The sequence below is a fragment of the Protopterus annectens genome, chromosome 12.part0 (genome assembly GCF_019279795.1).
Source record: "Protopterus annectens isolate FY-2018-M chromosome 12.part0, PAN1.0, whole genome shotgun sequence".
NCBI classification, from domain to species: Eukaryota; Metazoa; Chordata; order Ceratodontiformes; family Protopteridae; genus Protopterus; species Protopterus annectens.
The window spans coordinates 1121737940-1121760778 of record NC_056746.1 but is presented as its reverse complement, the minus strand read 5'-3'; the positions used below and the strand labels follow the sequence as shown (position 1 = coordinate 1121760778).

The 22839-nt window shown below is 43.3% G+C and overlaps 1 protein-coding gene and 1 long non-coding RNA gene across 2 annotated transcripts in view; one reads left to right on the top strand and one right to left on the bottom strand.

Annotated features, from left to right (window-relative positions):
• SLC35C2 (solute carrier family 35 member C2) overlaps positions 1-17649 on the bottom strand; it is a 412193-nt gene extending 394544 nt beyond the window's left edge. Inside the window, exon 1 of the mRNA XM_044090136.1 lies at positions 16475-17649. Within this exon, the coding sequence (XP_043946071.1) occupies positions 16475-16594 (120 nt within the window). The 5' untranslated portion in view covers positions 16595-17649. The remainder of the gene's footprint in view (positions 1-16474) is intronic.
• A 27-nt stretch (positions 17650-17676) lies between these two features.
• LOC122817021 overlaps positions 17677-22839 on the top strand; it is a 113252-nt gene continuing 108089 nt past the window's right edge. The window contains exon 1 of the long non-coding RNA XR_006367138.1: positions 17677-17768. This is a non-coding gene — a long non-coding RNA (uncharacterized LOC122817021). The remainder of the gene's footprint in view (positions 17769-22839) is intronic.

The following is a 22839-nucleotide window of genomic DNA, read 5'->3' as shown; positions in this document are numbered from 1 at the left end:
TAGGGTAGAGCATAAAGGTGATATTCAGGCGTATCATCCTCAGAACCGATTGCCCCAGTAGGAACAGCAGTCCAAGGAAAACCAAGGAGAGCCTGCACATCCAGGAAGGAAAAAAGACCAGGGGGATGGAGGAAGGGGGGGACTGAATACTGTAGCGGTGAAGGCAACGACATCTACCGTTATTTTAAGATTTTACAAACTGTACTATGTCCTTACACTCACCGCTGCAGTAGTATTCCTTACAAATGGGAGACTGCCAAAGCTCAACAAGAAACTTGGGAGGAGGAAGAAACACAGCCCTCTAAGAAGCCATGAAGAATGGCAGCAGCAAAACCAGCTCTGGCCAACTGGTAATGTTTGGTAAAGGTATGCACAGAAGTGCAGGTAGCAGCTTCAAGAATGGAACTAGCATCTAAGCCTTTAAAAAAGCACCAGAAGAAGCCACAGCTCTAGTGGAATGAGCCTTTACAGAAGAATGAAGGCTCGTGCCATGAAAAGTGTAACAAAAGGAAAGAGCCTTTTAAGTCCAAGTGGAAACAGCTTGCTTGGAAACAGCCAAACCTAAAGACCGAGGATGAAAGGAAATAAATAACCAGTCAAAAGATAGCTTTATTTTTATCCAAATAAAAGCTGAGCTGTCTATGCACATCTAAGGTATGCAGCACCCCCTCTCACTGTCAGATTGCGGAGAGGGGAAAAAGGCAAATTAATAGACTGATTAAGTGACAACTCATTAACCACCTTGGACATGAAAGAAGGATTAGTACACGCAAGGACACTCTGTCCTCAGAAAATATCAAAAAAGGTGGACAAGCCATAAGGGCTTGCAACTCAGACGCCAGTCTGGCAGAAGTAAGAGCCAACAAAAGAACTGTCTTCTAAGAACAATGTTGCAAGGAAGCTGAAACAGCAGGCTCAAAAGGAGCACGAGTCAATTTTTTCCAGAACAAAATTAAGATCCCAGGGAGGAGGAACATGCTTCCTGGGAGGTCTAACATTAAGGACGCATTTAAGAAATTGCTTAGCCTCAAATCTAAAATCTAATAGGGGAGTTAGAGGCAGACAAGTAGAAAGATCTGATAAGTGGGCCTTAATAGAAGAATAGGCCAAACCAGCATTGAGCAACTCACACAAATAACAGAGAACCAAAGGAACATCCACAGAAAGTGGGTCCAGGTCATGAGAAAGACACCAAATAGAAAACCTTCCATTTAGACAAGCAGGATTTCCTAGTAGTAGGTTTCCTGGCCTCCTGTAGGACCTGCAGCACGTCCTAAGAAAAAAGCTGTCCATGAGGGATCAAAACCCTATCACCCACAGTGTCAGTTGAAGCATGGACAGATGGGGATGGATGAGAGACCCCCTTGTCTTGTGTGAGGAGATCCACCCTGTAAGGTAACTTGTGATGACTGCCCTTGGCTAGATGCAGAAGTAGAGGGAACCAGTGCTGCCGCAGCCAAAATGGAGTCACCAACAAGATTTTGGGAGTATCCTATTGAATCTTGGAATTACAGAAAGGGGAAGGAATCCATAAAGAAACATCTCCTTCCAAGAAAATGAGAGGACGTCCACCTTCCATATCAGAGGACCTGGGACTCTGGCAAAAAACAGAGGAAGTGATTGTTCACCTCTGTTCAGAGGTGAGGCAAAGAGTTCTACTTGAGGAGTACCCCACTGGTGAACAATGTCCAGAAACACATCCCTGTGAAGCATCCATTCATGGGATTGAGTGAAAGTCCTGCTCAGACTGTCTGCTACAATGTTCTGATCTGAAGGAATGAAAAACTGCCTGAAGAGTCACGACATTGGATAGCCAGATCCCATACCAATAGTGTAAGCTGGTAAAGACGGAAAGATCTGTATCCCCAATTGTTGATATACCACATGACTAGTGTCTGTGAATACCTTGAGAGGCCCCAGAGAGAAGAGAGGATGAAAGGCCTGAAGAACCAGCATAAGAGCCCTCATCTCTTTGATGTTGATGTGCTCCTTCCGCTGACAAGGTGACCACACTCCCTAAACCCTCAGGGAGCCAAACATTGCTCCCCATCCCACATCTGAAGTGTCTGGAAACAGACCCTGAGAAGAAAGAGAAGGCTGAAAAGGGAGCCTTGGATTCAGGGAAAACTGCTGAATCCACCACAGAAGTTCCTTCTTGAGTCATGGCAGAAGAGGAACAGGAAAGTCTACAGGATGCGAATGCTGAAGCCACACAGACTTCAGAAACCACTGAAACTTCCTCATGTGGACTTTGGCCAGAGGGAGCATCAGAATGGTGGACACCATGAACCCTAGGGCTCTCAGAAACTCCCTGGCTGTAATGGAGGGGAAGAAAAGTTTGAAAGAAAGAAATCTGAGTTAATGCCTTTGGAGAAGGCAGGGAGGCCAGCACTGGCTCCGTTTGAATCCTGCAACCCAAAAAAACATGATCCTGAGAAGGAGTCAAGAAAGACTTTTTGAAATTTAATGTGAACCACAGGCTCTGAAGAAGAGAAATGGTATAAGGAAGATTTTGCAAAAAGACCTCTGGAGAAGATGCCCAAATCAGTAGGTCATCCAAATAAGGAAAGATATGGATCCATTGAAGCCTGCAAAAGGCAATCACAGTAGCAAAGCATTTGGTGAATACTCTTGGGGCAGTAGAAAGGCCAAAGGGCAAAGCACCAAACTGAAAATGCCAGGAAGCAGAGAAACCCAAAAATCTCCTGAAAAGAGGATGGATCAGAATATGGAGCTAAGCATCCTTGAGGTCCAGAGACACCAGAAAGGCCTGAGGGAGCAAGAGAAGAAAAAGGGACTGAAGGGACAACATCCAAAATTAATGCACCTTCAGAAAGGTGTTTAGATGGGACAGGTCTAGAATAGATCCTCAAGTACCTTCTTTTCTCGGTACTAGAAATATTCTTGAATAAAACCCTTTCCCTCTTTGGGACACAGGCACCTCTTGAATAGTACCCAGAGACAAACGAAGAATTTCTGGGAAAAAAAGGAAGTTGTTCCAGAAAAGGCTGAGGAATGCCCATAAAAGGAGGGTGGGAAATCCAGACCATGAAGCACCCTTGCTGAATAATTGACAGAATCCAAGAATCTTGGGTGATTCGGAGCCAAACAGGAAGAGGAAGAGAGAGGAATGTGGCTGGGAATGGGTGGATAGTCAGACAGCACCTGGTTTGTCAGGAAAGGAAGACTTAAGAATCCTTGCAGTCTGAGTGGCCTTAGCAGGAGGAGTCCGTTTACTATCCTTTTTACCTTTAGGAGGGAGAGACTGCCTATGAACAAAGGCTGGCTTAGAAGGATAGTTTCACTGAAATTTAGGCACAGGAGATACAAAGACATGCTTAAGCTCATGTAAAGCCTTCCCCTTGTCCTGAAGAGAATTAAATAAACCAGCTGTCACTTCACCAAACAAAAGAGTATTATCCAAAGGAGCATCCATCAACTTAGCCTTAATATCATTAAGCAAAGGTTGAAGTCGAAGCTATGAATCTCTCCTCAGAACTGAACCAGAAGCAGCAGCCCTAGAAGAGCCATCTGCTGCATCATAACTACATTTGATAGAATGACGAACTACCTGAGAGGAAGTCCCAAGCAAGAAAAGAGCAGAAGATTTACTCTCAGAGACTGAAAGATCAGAAAGAATCTGACAAGCCTGAGGAAAAAAAAGCCAAGACATACCTAGAGATATAGGTCTGATAATCAAAAGCCCTAAAAGCTAGGGGAGCCAAAGTATAAACCTTCTTACCCAGCCTATCCATGGTTCTACTGTCCTTGTCAGAAGGCAGCAACTTGGATGAAGGAAGCAATTGAGATTGCTTATCAGAGGCTACAGACACCACAGATGGGTCAGCAGCAGGACATTTAAACAAAAAGGAAGACTCCTCAGGCACCCTATAAAACCTATCAGACTTCTTGGGAGCAGGGGGCAGAAAATCTGCTGCTTTACAGGCATTTGAAAAAAACATCCAATAAAGCAGGCAAGACAGGAGGAATAGACGCAGGTTTAGGAGATTCCATCTGCATTAACTCATAGTACCTCTTATGGATATCTGAAACCTGAGCACAATCCCACTTAAAAAATTCCATCATCCTAGTGACCATGTCCCCAAAGGAAATTTCCTCAGAAGGATTATCTAGAGAATGAGAATCCTCGTCCTCAGACCTGTAGTCTAAAGGAAAAGGAATCTGGGTAGAATAAGCAAGGGAGTCATCATCAGAATCCAATTCAGAAGAATGCAATTCTCTGGGCCTTTTAGGCGAAGAAGAGGACAGTACAGTTTTGTACCTACCATAAATGTAGATGTTCGAGTGTTCACCCTGCTGCAGTCATCACACTTGGGTTATCCTGCCGTCAGGCGGTCCCAGTCGGCCAATTCCAAAGTCTTGGTCAGCAATATATATATATATATATATATATATATATATATATATATATATATATATATATATATACATACATATACACATATATACATATATATACACATACATACATAAATACATACACCACAGAGGTAGTATAGGATAAAGTGGTAGAGATAAATTCAGCTAGTTCAGAGGTGAACACATGAACATCTACATTTATGGTAGGTACAAACTGTACTATGTTCATCTCATCACACTTGGGTTGAATCCCAAAGCTAAGGAGGGGAGGTGGAGTCAAACAGGGTTAGAAGATGCTAGTAGGCCCTGCAAAACTGCAGTGGCAAAATCAGCTCTAGTCTTAGAGTAAAGAGGTAAGTGATAGTGTTTGGTGAAGGTGTGCACTGAACTCCCAAGTAGCAGCTTCCAGAATATCCTTGGTTGGCACTCCCCTGAGAAAGGCTGCTGATGTAGTTGTAGCCCTAGTGGAGTGGGACCTAATGTTAGCAGGTACTGGTTTCCCATGATGTGTGTAGCAGAAACGTATGCAATGTCCTATCCATTTAGAAATGGTCTGTTCTGAGATAGCTTTTCCTTGGGATCCTGTAGCATAGGCTACAAAGAGCTGGTCGGTTTTTCTGAAAGCCTTAGTTTTATCCAAGTAGTAACGTAATTGCCTGTGAATGTCCAAAGAGTGCAGGAGTCTTTCTCCTTTGTTCTGGGGATTTGGGAAGAAGGTGGGCAAGTGAATGGTTTGGTTTAGGGCCACATTGGATACCACCTTTGGCATAAAGGAAGGATTAGCTCATAGAGAAACTCTGTCTTGATGAAAAATGAGGAAAGGTTCCACTGCCATTAGTGCCTGTAGCTCTGAGACTCTTCTAGCTGAGGTTATTGCTAGTAGTAGGGCAGTTTTCCATGAAAGAAATTTTAAATCAGTTGAAAGAGCTGGTTCAAAGGGTGGCAGTGTAAGCTTTTCCAGGACAAAGTTTAGATCCCAAGTAGGTGTTGGAGCTCTCCTTGACAGTCTTAAGTTCTTAGCCCCTCTGAGGTACTGTCTTGGGAGTGGATGTGAAAATAAAGGAGGATCCATGCTGTAATGAGCTGAAATTGCTGAGGCATGGATCTTAATAGATGAAAAGGAAAGTCCTTTGTGTAACATCTCAGTTAAATATTGTAGAATCTGAGGAATGTTCGGCTCCAGGGGATTTAGGCCTTTAGCCTTGTTCCAGGCGCAAAATCTTTTCCATTTGTCTGAATAGGTTTTCCTGGTGCTGGGCCTCCTGGCCTCCAGAATGACATCTATAACAGCTTTGGATAAAGGTGTTGGCTGGTTGTTTAGGTAATTTGCCATGCAGCCAGGTTTAAAGTCTTGAGCTGGTTGTGTAAAATCAGATTGTCTTACTGGGTGAGCAGGTGAGGAATTTGTGGCAAAATCCATGGTGGGCCCTGGGCCATGTTCCTTAAAACTGGATACCAATGTTGGCGTGGCCAGTCTGGTGCAACAAGAATCATTTGTGGCCTCTCTAATCTGACTTTCAGCAGTACCTTTGCTAGAAGTGGCAGTGGAGGGAAGGCATACACTGTTAATGTTTTCCAACTGAATGAGAGGGCGTCCACTTTCCAAGCTAGTGGATGGAAGGTCCTTGTGCAAAATTTATGAAGTTGGTGGTTGTGGGGGCTTGCAAACAGATCTATGTCTGGGTGTCCCCATTTTTGAGCTATCATTGCAAATACTTGTAGATCTAGTTTCCATTCGTGTGGATCCATGATGTTTCTGTTTAGGTCGTCTGCCAATGTGTTTTTCTTTCCTGGCAGGAATTGTGCTTGTAATTGAACCTGGTAAGACAGTGCAGTGTTCCACAAGGTCATTGCTTGCCTGCATAGAGGGTAGGAATGTGTGCCCCCTTGCTTGTTTATTAGTAGTTGTCCTGGGTGTAGAAGGTCCTTGAAAGCTGTTAGGGCATTCTGCACTGCTAGCATTTCTTTTTGGTTGATATGCAGGTGTCTCTGATCTGTAGTCCATTTGCCCTGAATGCACTGTCCTGCCATGTGTGCTCCCCAGGCATAGTCCGATGCATCTGTTGTCATAGTTTGCCTGGCTGTGGGTAAGGTGAGAGGCTGACCCTTGTTGAGGTGACATGCCTGTGCCCACCATAGAAACTCCTGTTGAAGGCAGGGAATGAGTGGAAAAGCTGTGGCTGAGGTGATATGCCTAATGAGTGGAATCATTGTTTCCAAGCTGTGGCTGTGCTGAGTCCATACACTTTTCAGGTACCATTGTAATTTCCTCATATGCAGTTTTGCAAATGGTATTAGTAGTATGCAAGATGCCATGAATCCCAAGGCCTGCAGAATTTTTCTTGCAGGGAGTTGGGTCTTTGTTGCCATTATTTTGAAATATTGAAACAGCTGTCGTTGTTTGGCGCGAGATAAGCCATCTGGGCCGTTGTATTCAAGCTGGCACCCAAGAATATTATGTTTTGTGAGGGCTCTAGTTTTGATTTCTTTTCGTTTACTGTGTACCCTAGGCAACTTAGGTGTTTGACAAATGTCAGGTGCTGTAAAAGAATGTCCTTGCTTTCTGCTTGAATAAGACAGTCGTCCAGATATGGGTATATTTGAATTTCTCTTTGTCTGCAGTATGCAATTACTGGTGCCAGGCATTTTGTGAAGACCCTGGGTGCAATAGATAAGCCAAAGGGCAGTGCAGAGAATTGATAATGCGTTGAACCTGCAATGAAGCGGAGGTATCTTCTGCAATTTTGTCTGACAGGGACATGCAGGTATGCATCCTTGAGGTCCAAAGTGACTAGTCAAGCATTCTTGCCCAGCATGGGAAGAAGCTGCTGTAGTGTTAGCATCTTGAATTTTGGTACTTGCAGATAGGTGGTCAGAATTGAAAAATCCAGAATGGGTATCCATGCTTTGTCCTTTCTTGGAACTAGGAAGAGTCTTGAGTAAAATCCTTGTCCTTGCTCCTGTGTAGGTACCTGCTGAATGGCTCTCATGTTCATGAGAGCTGTAATTTGTTTTTGTGCCTCTACCCATTGATTTGGTGGCAGGTTTGGCATTCCTTTGATCCTTGGTAAGGTATGAAAGTGGAATTTGTATCCTTGAGAGGCAATGTTTAGAACCCATTTGTCTTTTGTGATGATGTGCCAGTTGTCTGTAAAAAATGCTAGTTTTCCTCCCAAGGGTGTTGCCAGGAGAGATTTGCTTGGTAGTTTGAGGATAGAGTCATTGTGTTTGCCTTCTGCTAGCTTGGGGCCTGTCTTCTCCTCCTTTCTGGGTAGAGAACCCCATTGGCGAGATTTGTAAGGGCCCTGTGACTGACCTCTGCCCCTTGGGCAGCTGTATTTTCCCCTCTGTGATCTGTCTGAAGCTGGAAAGGACCAATTTTTTGTTGGCCAATTTCTGCTGAAGCGAGGGGGTTGTACCTGCAAGAAATCCTTGACCGTTAGCATAGATTTAGCCTTATCCTCCATTTTCTTTAAAACCTCTTCTGCTTTGACACCAAATAATACATCCTGTTGTAAAGGTGCATCTAATAATTTTGCTTTAACATGGTCAGGGAGAGTTTGCTCTTTTAACCAAGCATGTCTACGAATGACAGAGCCAGTAAAAGCTGCTCTACAGGAAGCTTCAAGTGAATCAAATCCGCATTGTAAAGTATGCTTGCCCACCTGTTCAGCTGCATGCAACAGATCCTGCATTTCCTTGAATTCAGGCTGTTCTGAATGTGTGCTCATTTTTTGTTTTAACTGAGACATCAGGAATTGTTGATATTTCAACATGTAAAACTGGCAATTTAATGCTCTCATAGCCAGAGTTGCAGAGGTGTATATTTTCTTTCCCCATCTATCTAGGGCTCTGGAATCTCTTTCAGAGGGCACAGAATTTTTAGCCATAGAAGCTTTTGCTCCCTTAGGACCCTGGGATATGGTTTCTGGGTCAGCTACAGGGCTTTTATAAAGGAATTTGTGTGAGTCAGGTACTCTGTAGTATCTGTCTGGTTTGGCTGGAGCAGGAGGTAGAGAGTCTGGATTTAAACTAGACTCCAAGTAGACATCATCCACAATATCTAAAACAGGAGGGATAGCAAGAGGTCTGTGCTGGGGTAATAAAAGGAACTCTCGGAGCCTTTTCTTAGAATCTGAGTAATCCTGGCCTTCCCAGTGGAAATGTTCCCTCATGGTATGTAATGTTTCCCCAAAGGAGTGGTCTTCAGGGGGAGATGCTGAGGGAATAGAGTTTTCAGCATAAGAATCCTCATAAGGTGGAAAAGTGTAATCCTGTTCCTCAGAAGAATTTGAGGAGAGAGAAACCTGGTCAGAGGATGCATAATCCTCCTCTTGTCTTGGTCTTTTACCAGAAGGGGGATGGGAACCCTGATAAGGTAATTAAATCTTCAGCCATCTTAAGCATCTGTTTCTTAGGCATGGGGCCTTGACCTGTAGACTGATGAACAGTTTTCTTAGGTTTTAAAGGAGTTTTAAGCTTAGCATAAGATTTAATGGTGAGTGTAGTCAGTCTGAAGACACCTTCTGCAACCGAAGGTGTTTCCTCTGCACCAGTGTCTAATTCTGCTCCGGTGTCGGTAGATGGCTGCATCGCCCTAGTAGACTCTGCGGGAGTCGGCAGCTGTCTGGGGTTCCAGCTCTGCGGTCGTCAGGGGCTGCATAGGCACCTCACTGAAAACCGGAGAACCGGCGACAGGCCCAGCTGAGGCCTTGGGGTCTGGCTTATTCCTAGGCTGCCTGTCCTTATCTTTGCGTTTTTTATGAATTGCGGTACCGGCTGCTCCGACAGCATGATATAATTAAATTTCCTACCAAAGTAATGCCGTGTGAAGTCAAAACGGCATTTGATAGTGCGTTTATTAAACCTAGCGCAAAACCGACAACCTGTGAAGTCGTGGTCTGGGCCTAGGCAAGGAATACAATAGGAATGGAAGTCCTTATGAGATATTTGCTTCCCACAAGAAATGCAATTGTTAACTTTTTCTGACATCGGGCTGAGGCAAGAAAATGTTCTAGCAGAGTACTTAGCTTTATTGAAGACTTCGGACTGAAATTCAAATCGAAAATCTCAGGTGTCGGCCGACCGCACTTGCGAACTGCTTCTGCTTCGGGCACCGTGCAGCAAGAAAGACTGGAGAAAATGTCGTTGGATGCCAATATGGCGATGGCGTGGAAGGGCGGCCCTTTTGGTGACTACCCTTTGGACTGTTGAAGGCAGGGAATGAGTGGAATCATTGTTTCCAAGCTGTGGCTGGAGGTGATATGCCTGTGCCCACCATAGAAACTCCTGTTGAAGGCAGGGAATGAGTGGAATCATTGTTTCCAAGCTGTGGCTGTGCTGAGTCCATACACTTTTCAGGTACCATTGTAATTTCCTCATATGCAGTTTTGCAAATGGTATTAGTAGTATGCAAGATGCCATGAATCCCAAGGCCTGCAGAATTTTTCTTGCAGGGAGTTGGGTCTTTGTTGCCATTATTTTGAAATATTGAAACAGCTGTCGTTGTTTGTCTGGCGTGAGATAAGCCATCTGGGCCGTTGTATTCAAGCTGGCACTCAAGAATATTATGTTTTGTGAGGGCTCTAGTTTTGATTTCTTTTCGTTTACTGTGTACCCTAGGCAACTTAGAAGGTGTTTGACAAATGCCAGGTGCTGTAAAAGAATGTCCTTGCTTTCTGCTTGAATAAGACAGTCGTCCAGATATGGGTATATTTTAATTCCTCTTTGTCTGCAGTATGCAATTACTGGTGCCAGGCATTTTGTGAAGACCCTGGGTGCAGTAGATAAGCCAAAGGGCAGAGCAGGGAATTGATAATGCGTTGAACCTGCAATGAAGCGGAGGTATCTTCTGCAATTTTGTCTGACAGGGACATGCAGGTATGCCTCCTTGAGGTCCAAAGTGACTAGCCAAGCATTCTTGCCCAGCATGGGAAGAAGCTGCTGTAGTGTTAGCATCTTGAATTTTGGTACTTGCAGATAGGTGGTCAGAAGTGAAATATCCAGAATGGGTATCCATGCTTTGTCCTTTCTTGGAACTAGGAAGAGTCTCGAGTAAAATCCTTGTCCTTGCTCCTGTGTAGGTACCTGCTGAATGGCTCTCATGTTCATGAGAGCTGTAATTTGATTTTGTGCCTCTACCCATTGATTTGGTGGCAGGTTTGGCATTCCTTTGATCCTTGGTAAGGTATGAAAGTGGAATCTGTATCCTTGAGAGGCAATGTTTAGAACCCATTTGTCTTTTGTGATGAATGTGCCAGTTGTCTGTAAAAAATGCTAGTTTTCCTCCCAAGGGTGTTGCCAGGAGAGATTTGCTTGGTAGTTTGAGGATAGAGTCATTGTGTTTGCCTTCTGCTAGCTTGGGGCCTGTCTTCTCCTCCTTTCTGGGTAGAGAACCCCATTGGCGAGGTTTGTAAGGGCCCTGTGACTGACCTCTGCCCCTTGGACAGCTGTATTTGCCCCTCTGTGATCTGTCTGAAGCTGGAAAGGACCAATTTTTTGTTGGCCAATTTCTGCTGAAGCGAGGGGGTTGTACCTGCAAGAAATCCTTGACCGTTTGCATAGATTTAGCCTTATCCTCCATTTTCTTTAAAACCTCTTCTGCTTTGACACCAAATAATACATCCTGTTGTAAAGGTGCATCTAATAATTTTGCTTTAACATGGTCAGGGAGAGTTTGCTCTTTTAACCAAGCATGTCTACGAATGACAGAGCCAGTAACAGCTGCTCTACAGGAAGCTTCCAATGAATCAAATCCGCATTGTAAAGTATGCTTGCCCACCTGTTCAGCTGCATGCAACAGATCCTGCATTTCCTTGAATTCAGGCTGTTCTGAATGTGTGCTCATTTTTTGTTTTAACTGAGACATCAGGAATTGTTGATATTTCAACATGTAAAACTGGCAATTTAATGCTCTCATAGCCAGAGTTGCAGAGGTGTATATTTTCTTTACCCATCTATCTAGGGCTCTGGAATCTCTTTCAGAGGGCACAGGATTTTTAGCCATAGAAGCTTTTGCTCCCTTAGGACCCTGGGATATGGTTTCTGGGTCAGCTACAGGGCTTTTATAAAGGAATTTGTGTGAGTCAGGTACTCTGTAGTATCTGTCTGGTTTGGCTGGAGCAGGAGGTAGAGAGTCTGGATTTAAACTAGACTCCAAGTAGACATCATCCACAATATCTAAAACAGGAGGGATAGCAAGAGGTCTGTGCTGGGGTAATAAAAGGAACTCTCGGAGCCTTTTCTTAGAATCTGAGTAATCCTGGCCTTCCCAGTGGAAATGTTCCCTCATGGTATGTAATGTTTCCCCAAAGGAGTGGTCTTCAGGGGGAGATGCTGAGGGAATAGAGTCTTCAGCATAAGAATCCTCATAAGGTGGAAAAGTGTAATCCTGTTTCTCAGAAGAATTTGAGGAGAGAGAAACCTGGTCAGAGGATGCATAATCCTCCTCTTGTCTTGGTCTTTTACCAGAAGGGGGATGGGAACCCCTGATAAGGGTAATTAAATCTTCAGCCATCTTAAGCATCTGTTTCTTGGGCATGGGGCCTTGACCTGTAGACTGATGAACAGTTTTCTTAGGTTTTAAAGGAGTTTTAAGCTTAGCATAAGATTTAATGGTGAGTGTAGTCAGTCTGAAGACACCTTCTGCAACCGAAGGTGTTTCCTCTGCACCAGTGTCTAATTCTGCTCCGGTGTCGGTAGATGGCTGCATCGGCCTAGTAGACTCTGCTTGGGAGTCGGCAGCTGTCTGGGGTTCCAGCTCTGCGGTCGTCAGGGGCTGCATAGGCACCTCACTGAAAACCGGAGAACCGGCGACAGGCCCAGCTGAGGCCTTGGGGTCTGGCTTATTCCTAGGCTGCCTGTCCTTATCTTTGCATTTTTTATGAATTGTGGTCATCGGCTGCTCCGACAGCATGATATAATTAAATTTCCTACCAAAGTAATGCCGTGTGAAGTCAAAACGGCATTTGATAGTGCGTTTATTAAACCTAGCGCAAAACCGACAACCTGTGACGTCGTGGTCTGGGCCTAGGCAAGGAATACAATAGGAATGGAAGTCCTTATGAGATATTTGCTTCCCACAAGAAATGCAATTGTTAACTTTTTCTGACATCGGGCTGAGGCAAGAAAATGTTCCCCAACGGGGTACTTAGCTTTATTGAAGACTTCGGACTGAAATTCAAATCGAAAATCTCAGGTGTCGGCCGACCGGCACTTGCGAACTGCTTCTGCTTCGGGCACCGTGCAGCAAGAAAGACTGGAGAAAATGTCGTTGGATGCCTCTTATATACCCCTGGCGCACTGACGTCAGGGAAGAAGCAACAGCAACTGACGCCGGACCAAGACTTTGGAATTCGGGCAGACTGCGGGGCCACCTGACGGCAGGATAACCCAAGTGTGATGACTGCAGCAGGGTAACACGATGAACATCAAGGAGGAGCAGGAACAGAAACCCCTTGAGGAGGCGTCAACGACAGTAAAGCATTAAATAACCCCTGAGTAAATGCCTGCCACTCACTTTGTGGATCCCTAGGAGCAGAAGAAACATGATTAGTTTTCAGTTTCTTTTTCAAGGTGACATCCGTCCTAGAAGCCCAAACTCAGGATGGCATTCCACAACTGCAGTAGGAACTTCTTCCTGAAAGAGAAACTGTGGAATCCCTCTAGACCCCTCGGAAACAGTCAACCATGGTTCCCTCTGAAAGCCCGAAACAGATGTCTGCAAAGCCTCATTGGACATGCTGCCCTCCAGATCCTCACCGGCCTCCAAACAAGACACGGTAGAAGAATCTGACAAAAACAACCGGGTGAGCCTCCGTGTTTATAATAACCTCAGGAGAAACTCCCGGCAGAGGCTGGACAGGAGAAGATTCTGGTCTTACCTTATGCATCTTCTTCTTCCCTAATGGCTGATCCTCAGGGCAGGAAGTTCCCTCCATAGTATCCGCAGCAAGAAGCTTAAGACTCTGGTTCTCAAGATACAAGGAAAGGGAATAAAGCCTACTACAAAGAGTTTTGTAGATAAACGCCTGATGAACTGATCAAGACGTATGGTCGTGAGCAGCACCTAGGCAAAAAAGACACTTATTGTGGTGGTCTTTATGGGGAATCAATCTCCCACTCTGGCATTTACCCTTCCTGGGTGACGTTAACCCCAAACAGCACAAAACAAACAGAAAAAGTAACCAAAAACTGAAATGGGTACTTATATGCAACTGTAGGACTGCAGCAAACAGGAGCAAGCACAGCAATACTAAGAAACAGAAAAAAAAGGTATTAAAAAAAAAAAAAAAAGTGGATGGAGGTAACAGACCAACAGTTAAAACAGTGTTTGGACTAACAGCAAAGAAGTCCTGAGGATGATACGCTTGAACTTCACCTTTATGCCCTATCCTATGCAAGGAGTGTGCAGGTGACATTCAGCGTACCTTAAAGCAATAGTAGACTTTGGTAAACTGACAAGATGGTCGGATTCATGGCAGGAAATCCCATTTGTAAGGAATACTGCAGTGGTGAATGTAAGAACATCTACAGTTATCTGGCATCTACCAATCCCCATGGGTGCCGGTTAACTGAGAGTTTACTGTATACATGTCTCATGCATACAAGAAAAAGTGTCAGCAATTATTACTGCTATCACATAAAAATGTGGCTTATGCAGTTTTTTAATCCTGGTACATTTTATTTTCACAGCATTCATTTGCGAATTCATGAAGTTCATCTACACAAATTGCTTCCTGGCACTGGCAGCAGTGGTCTATATCACTATGGCTATTCAGCGAACAGCCATTTGAACATCTATTTAGCAAAGCCGCTCATCAAACAGCAAATTATAAGAAGGGCAAACAAGCAGTTGGCCAACCGAGCGACCACACAAAAATAAATAAATAAATTTAAAACCTGCCGGAGGGGGGCTACACTCCCTCACCCCCCAACTAAATATACCAACTTTGAGATTGCACTACAGTGGGGAAAAGGGCAAATTCCAGATGGTGGTCAACCGCTGGTTTGCCCTAGTTAAAATTCGCCATTCAATGAAGAGCGGCTTTGTTAAATAGGCACTTGCCAAATGTCTATTTGCTGAATAGTCATTCAACTAAATAATATACACCTGGCAGCACAACACAAGGTCAATGGCGCTTCAGTACCGTAGTCATAACTGCTAAGAATCACTATATAGTCCATGGAAAGCAGTGATTATGCTCCAATATGCACAAAAAGATAAATCAGTAAGCGCTACTATAAAGCAGAGCCCAACCTTTACAAATTTTAAGCACCCCCTGCTTAACTTAAGGTCAGGTCTCAAGCAAAGTAGTCAAATCTGCCAGTACTGACCAGCAAACGATGACAGCTGTTTCCTTCTCCCTGCTGTTTGCGCTGTTAATGGGTCCCCAACTTCCTCTTATAAACTTAGAAAGTTGATAGAACAGCATTTGGGTTGGCCTGCATTTTCTGAAAGGATACAAGGTCTGAAACTTAAATGGATGGCATTATTTAGTGCCTTCAATACTCGGTGATTTAAAAGAAAAACACAAATTTTATGAGGAACAGACCAAAAATATCAGGCAAAAATCTTGGCAGTTGAAAAGTATGGAAAGGGAGTGTAAACATAAAAGACTGAGTGCTTTACGGCTTTCAAAACTGGCAAAACACATCGCAATTTTTTTTTCTATAACTAGCTTCGCTCTCAGAGTGAATTTCTTGGCATCTATGTCTCGAACACAAGCAGGTTATGATCAACAACTCGCTTATAATTCTCTATACTGTGTAATAGAAAAACAAACGGCATATAAGTGAGGTATGTGTTTTGATGTAAACAGCATTTATTACTATAGAAAGTATTTGTACATTGACTATTGTACGGTATACTGATGCCTCTGCATAACAGCAAAAAAAAATGGTTGTGTGTTAAGGGGGAGAAGTTAGGACTGCAAAACATGCACTGTTAGCCTGGAAATTAGTCAAACAATATGAATATGTCAACGACCTACCTTGTGAGCTTGAATAAAATGCGAGTATGACATGTTTATGTGAAGGTGAACAAGTGAGAATACAGGTTCAGACAAGCATGTTATTTCAGAACAGAGGTGGTGCAAAAATAAGTACTATTTGAAAGTGGTGTGTCTGGCTTTGGGGCATGAAGGAGAACTACAGCAACTTTGATCAAGATGCTGCAAGGATAAACATAAGGAGAAATCAGGCAGGGAAAAAAAAACAGAAGAAAAATTATCTGGCAAGGCTTGAAGAGGTAACAGTCTCCAGTCTTTCAGAATGGTAGAAAATGACAAAATGGGCAGTGCAAATCTCCAAATAACCAAGCTTTTATATTACTTAAACAGTACTTTTCCCATTCACTGTGAAATATAAGTTCAAGCTGTAGCTTCTTTGACAGCACATTTCATTAGTTATCAGATTTCCTAAAAACTGCAAGGAGTATCAGAGTGCTTCCAAAAGCCCAGTCAAGTGTGGTACACTTAGGAATAGATTGCCAATATGACGTGACTATACTACAGCTATATACTAAAAATGCAACTTCAGAAAATTTTCAAAGAACAATAAAATTAGCAGGCCACATGCTTGTAAGAGGACACCTCAGCAAAGGAAAACTATTATAGATTACCTTAGAAAATAAAAGGGGGAGACTATATATATGGCAACATTTTGACTGTTCTGTTCCAAAAGGAACTTATACTTAAAAAAACACAAAGACAGTGTCACACAAAACACTTCAGTGGCGCACGAACCTATATTTGTCCCGGTTAAACACCACAAAGTGCTAATGTTTCTGAGCAAGAAATTCCAGAATTTATCACAACCTGCAAAATGCAGAATCCCTGACAGGGGCCTTTTATCCATAAGATCAACTGTACTATCAAATCCTGCTCTACAATATTCAAGAGAAAAGATTCAAAAAAATCTGCATACGCAGTCCTTGAAACCTTTTCATTGTTCTAGTGTAGTGACTTCTCAAATTTGGAGTGAGTTAAAATGGAAGAGCAGAGGACAGAAATGCTACATTAATGTGTGAACATTACATTTGGATATGATGACACTTTTCAGTACCAAACGTCCCCATTCCCCAATAAAAATTTACCTTCATGAGCCATCTGTTGTAGAAGATTATTCCAATTGAGAAACAGTAATAACAAAGAACAAGTCCCACTGTCAGCAGTGATCTGCAAAAGAAAGCGAAGCAAAATGCCTTTTGTCCCATTGTGGTGGTAACTTCTTTGGTCTGATGTAGTACAGCAACAAGTAGTGCAGGATTCTGGGCACTTCAGTAAAAAGTGTCAAATAAACTGCAGCAGAACAATCACTATGACTCGCAAAATGACCATGGGAACCAAATCACTCTACTCAGAGTATACAATGGGCTGTCTGCTGTTAGCCAAATACAACCACGTCACACAATGGCAGGATGTACATATAGATAAAATGCAATGCTTATTCAAGACATGCACACAGTTTCTCATGTTGAAACACTTTGTATTATACAGCTGTCATGCAGATTCACCCTGTAAAGAATGCCTAATACCTTGAGCTGCACTCAGCATTTCTGCTTTTTCAACCTGTACCAAATTTTATAATACAGACATCCTACAAAAATCAGTATTTCAGCACAGAGGTACCACAGTCAGTCATCAAGCCAGAAATGGTACACAAATGTTAGGAAGTAGAGGCTGGCAGGTTGCAAAAAAGACTATTAAAAATCAGTCACTTTGGATGCTCTGAGGAAAAGAAGTCAAACCACCTTCAAAGACGACACTGCAACTGTTAGAAATGACTGTCATCCCACAAAGAGGCCTCAAGTAGTTTAGGATCTGTGAGGGTTCCACCTCAAAACACAACTCCAAGAGCAACATCCTGGATGAAGACTGGATTTAAATGTACACTGTCCACTGGTACATTTCCTTAAGAGCTGCCAAACCTCCTGCACAAACCTCCAAATACAGAAGTTTGTGGTCCATAGCAAATAGTACTTCTACACACTTATGCTACATTAGCAAAAAGCTTTGTTAAGCAGATAACTTCTGCCCTCGTATATTCCTCTCTCATTCAGCAGCAGAGGAGAAGGCTTAGCCACAAAGTCCAACCTCTCACTCACTAGTGGTGCAATTCAGAATATTAGTCAGAGTGAAAGAAAAATCCAGTGTCTAGTCCTTCATCAAGGTCAGATGTTTAATTCACTCTCCCACAGCCCCCAAGTGGTGCTTACTGAATCCTCATTGTTGCATTACCACCACAGCAGCCCTCAAGTTGTTAAGCAAGCCGATCGTAGCTGTTGATGAAACCTCTATTGGTTCATGTTCATAATCTTAAGTGATGAAATGACTTCAGCTGAGTGGAGTGCACTCTGAAGTTTCTCTTTCAGCTCCCGAAACACACCTGTGAACAATGTAAGAAACAACAATTAAGTCTACCTCATTTTCCCTTAGTAATTACCATATTTGCAATGTCAATTTCCAACATATTTTTTTCTTCATTTTAAAATTTTCACTTATAAACTTAACAGTATTTACTACAGATTTCCTGCATGTTTACACAGTACATAAAAAAATCATGCATACAAGTAAAACAACTGATGTAAGTCAGATTGTTCACTGCAGCTACTGCTTCTAGTAACTGAGACAGGAAGGCTACTGGATACTGACTACAGAAAGTACAGCTGTGTAAAATCTTACCATAAAACAGTGGATATTCTTCTTTTCACTGTTGCAGTATTCTTTGCATAAGGAATCCCATAGCTCAACCTTTTGCCAGCATACCAAAGCCTTTAGAATTTATAGGAGCCATACATCACACTAATGCTCCCTACACAACGCGCAAGTTGACGTACGTTTGCAAACATTCAAAACTTAATTGCCCCAGGAGGAAAAGAATACCCTCAGGGACAAAGAGACAGAAGGAAAAAGAAAGCAAGGGTCCCTCAGCCAGGAGGACAATAAAAGCACAGGGGCAAGAGCTAGGAAACAGGAGGAAGGAGATAGGGACTGAATACTGCAAACAGTGAAGAGAAGGACATCTGCTGTTATAGTAAGATTTCACACAACTGTACTACAGCCTTCCATATCACTATTGCAATATTCTTTATACAAGGGGAGAGTACAAGAGCTAAGAAAGCTGAGAGGAGGAAGGCACAGAACAGCCTTCAACAAATCCCCCACGATATAGCCCTGGCAAAAATTGTCCCAGCCCTGGAAACAACATCCAGATTATGTTTACTGAAAGTACGAACAGAGAGCCAAGCAGCAACCTCCAGGATGGAACTGATGTCCAAAACCTTGAAAAAGGCCCCAAAAGTAGGCAAGCACATAGTAGAATGTGACTTTACAGATAAAGAAAAGCACTTGCCATGAAAGGAATAACAAAAAGAAATGACCTTAGAAATTCAGGATGATAGTTTGCTTGGAAACAGCCAAACCCAAATTCCTGAGATGAAAAGAAACAAAAAGTTGCACAGACTTACAAAACTGTCTTTATTTTATCCAAATAATACCCAAGCTGTCTATGTAGATCCAAGGTTTGAAGAACCTTTTCACTAGCAGACTGTGGAAAAGACAAAAATGAAGGTAGGTGATTAGCCTGATTCAGGGACAGCTCATTAACCACCATGGGCATAAAAGAAGGCTTAGTCCAAAGAGGCACCCAGTCTCTGACAAACTAAAAAAGGAGGAATAGCCATGAGAGCCTGAAGTTCAGACACTCTCTTGGCTGAAGTGAGGTCTAACAGAAGAACAGTCTTCCAAGTATAATGATGAAAAGAAGCTGAACTAGCAGGTTTAAAAGGAGACAGTCAATTTTTCAAGTACAAAATTGAGGTTCCAAGAAGTTAGAATAGGCTTTATGGCAGGCTTGATATGAAGAATGACTTTAAGAAATTGATTGACCAGAAAAAGAGAGGCCAAAGAAGGAATTAAGGGCAAGACAAGCAGAAATTGCTGAAAAGGGAGCTTTAACTGAAGAATATGCTGACCCAGCATAGAGCAGCTCACAAAAATAAGAAAGAACCAGAGGAAACCCCACCAACAGCAGATCCTGATGCTAACCGAGGCACCAAACAGAAAATCTCTTCCATTTGGACATGCATGGTTTTCTAGTAGTGGGTATACTGGCCTCCTGCAAAACCCAGAGAATGTCCTCAGATTACAGGCGCCAAAAAGGAATCAAAACCCTATTACCCACAGTTTCATTTGAAGAGTTGACAGGTGAGGATATATAAGAGTTCCCCTGTTTTGTGTGAAAACATTCATCCAGTGAGGTAACTGGTGTTGATGGCCCATGGCAAAATGATAAAGAAGGGGGAACTAATGCTGTCTGAGCCAAAACGGAGTTACAAGCAAGATTTTGGAAGAGTTCTGCCTGATTCTGTGCAGAAATCGAGGCAACAGAGGAAGTGGGAGGAAGGGTATATAGAAGCATTCCCATTCAAGGAAAAGACAGGGCATCCACTTTGTAAGCCAGATGACCTGGTACTCTGGAACAGAAAAGAACAAGTTGCCTGTTCAGAGAGGAAGCAAAAAGATCATCCTGAGGAATACCCACAGGTGGACTATGTCCAAAAACACATCTTTGTGAAACATCCATTTGTGAGCCTGTGTTCTGGACCTGCTCAATGAGTCTGTACTAGATTGCACTCTGAAGGAATGTAGACTGCCTTTATAGTCACCTGATACTTGACAGCTAGTCTGCAAAGAAGTAAGGCCTGGTGCACCCCTACTTGTTGATGTAACACATCACAATGGTATTGTCCATGAAGACTTTGAGGGATCTGGGGTGGAAAGGGGGGTGAAAATCTTGCAAAGCCAGAAGTAGAGCTCTCACCTCTTTTACACTGACATGATCTGACCTCTGATGAGGAGACCAGAGACCCTAGACCTTTAGCAGGCCCCCACCTCAAGTCTGAGGCATCTAGAGAAGCCCAGGGTTGTGAAACAGATGTTGACTCCACAACTGAAACTCAAGTTTGAGACAAGGAAGAAAAGGAACAGGGGACTCAGAAGGGTGGCAGTGTTGAAGCCTCAGTGATTTGAGGTACAGCTGTAGCGTTCGCATATGTAGCCTGGTGACAGGAAGCATGAGAACAGTGGAGGCCGTAAACTCCAGAACACAGAGAAACTCCCTGTCCATAAGACAGGACAGATGAAGGACAGACTGGAACAAGGTTGTCTGAAACAAAACATTTGTAAAAGGAAGAGAAGCCAACATGGGAAGAGTCTGAAGGCAGCACCCCAGGAAAATATGATCCAGAGAGAGTGTCATAACAGAATTCTTGAGGTGTATGGTGAACCCCAGACTTTGCATAAGACAAGTGGTAAAGTGGAGATCTTGCAATGGACTGCTAGGAGAGGGAGCCCGAAAAAGTAGATTGCCCAGATAGGAGAAAGTCTGTATCCCTCCATGTATGCAAAAGTAATGACAGGAGCAAGGCACTTGTTGAATACCCTTGAGGCAGATAAAAGGCTAAAGGGCAAAGCAGGAGAACTGAAAATAAGAACAAGCAGAGGACTGAAAATGAGAAGAACAAACAGAGAAACATAAAAATTTCCTAACAGAAGGTAAATGGGGATGTGAAGGAAGGTATCCTTGAGGTCAAGAGAAACCATGAAGGCCTTGGGAAGAAGAAAGGGAAACAAGGTTTGAAGAAAGGTGTTGAACAACAAAAGATCAAGAATGGGTCTCCAGGTACCATCCTTTCGAGGAACCAAAAACACTCTGGAGTAAAACCCCTTTCCCAACTGGGAGGGTGGAACAAGCTGAATTGTGCCCTGATCCAAAAGGGACTGCAAAACCTCTGGAAAATGAAAAAGCTGTTCCCTAAGGAGGCTATGGAATGCCAGAGAAGTGTGTGTGTGTGTGTGTGTGTGTGTGTGTGTGTGTGTGTGTGTGTGTGTGTGTGGATTCCAAATCATGAAATGCACCTAACAAGTTACTGACAGCACCCAAGAGTCCCAGATAATTTGATACCACTTTGGAAGGAAGAGAGAAAGGTGGACAGACAGGGAGACCTGGTCGAGGAGAAGAGGAGTTCAAATATCAAATGGAGACATGATTATCCTGAAAAGGCTTGGAAAGATGAGATGAAAGAGTGAGGGGAGAGCAGGAAGAATACACTTACATCCCTTTACCTTTTTAAGAGTGAGGGGTCTGTGAGAAAGTGAAAGAGACAAACACAGGTAATCCCTCTGGAATTTAGGGATAGGAGACAAAATATGTTTCAGTTCTGCAAGGCCTTATCCTTATCTAGAAGGGACTTAAAACAGGTCAGCAGCAGCTGTCCCAAAAAAGATTTTTACTATCTAGAGGGGCCTCCAAAAGCTTGGCTTTAACATCATCAGGTGGGTGGCCAGACCTGTCACTAGTTGTGATGGGTAGAAGAAAAGTCATGGCCTTAAGGTAAATGCAAAAAAAAATGTATTATCATGCCATTCAGCAAAAACACAGTCCCTATTGATTACTACATCAACAGCAACCAGGTTACTCTCTCTTCTCTCCCCTCCTCATTAGGCTAATAATTGAGTAAAACCCCCTGCTTGGTATGTGTACCACCCACCAACTGAAGGGTCACAGAAATACCTGAAAAAAGAAGAATCCATGGTCTCAACAACACTCCAATGTGTGGACAGGCTCAATCACTATCACCTCTACTGTATATCATACAGATTTGCTCAGAGGTGATCTGTGTCTCACCTACAAGGCAATCTCAGACCCTGCCCTACTAGAGATGCTTCATATCCATAAGTCTAACTCCTCGTGCATTACCCGACTGAAAGGCCTAAATCTAATATGTGACATTAACAAAACCTGCTTGAGACACAGGTTTGTCTCCCACAGGATGCGACATCTCTGGAATAGACTCCCCATACACATCAAACAAAGTACGTTGCTGACCCTCTTCAAGCGCAACCTTGATGAGTGGCTGGGATACCGTAAATCTGTCCCAGGGGTTCCGCCTGTGTCCCTCACTGACAGGGGGGGACAGCTGCTGATTGAAGTTTCTTTTTTTGGGATAAACTCGTAGCTAGGCTTGTAAGGGCACCAGGGCCATTAGCCTAGTAATATCCTATGATCATCAGGCAAAGCCTGTAGACATAGCCACAAGAATAACACCTCATGACAAAGCCAAGAGCAGCAGCCCAGGAAGAGGCATCAGCAGCATCATAGTTGCATTTTACGGAGTGACGGGTGACATGGGAAGTGAATCCAAGGAGGGAAAGAGCTGAAGTCTTCCCTTCACAATCAGGAAAGTCAGAGGCCACTGAAGCTACCTCAGAATGAAGGGCCAAAACATACCTGTTCGAGTGGGTTTGGTAATTAATTAGCCCTAAAAAAGAGGGTGGCAGCTGTATATACTTTCTTTCCCAACCTCTCCACAGCTCAACTATCCTCATCTGATTGAAGGAGCTTAATAGATGGCAAGAGCTCAAAAGGCTTATCAGAGGAAAATGAAGCCACTGAAGG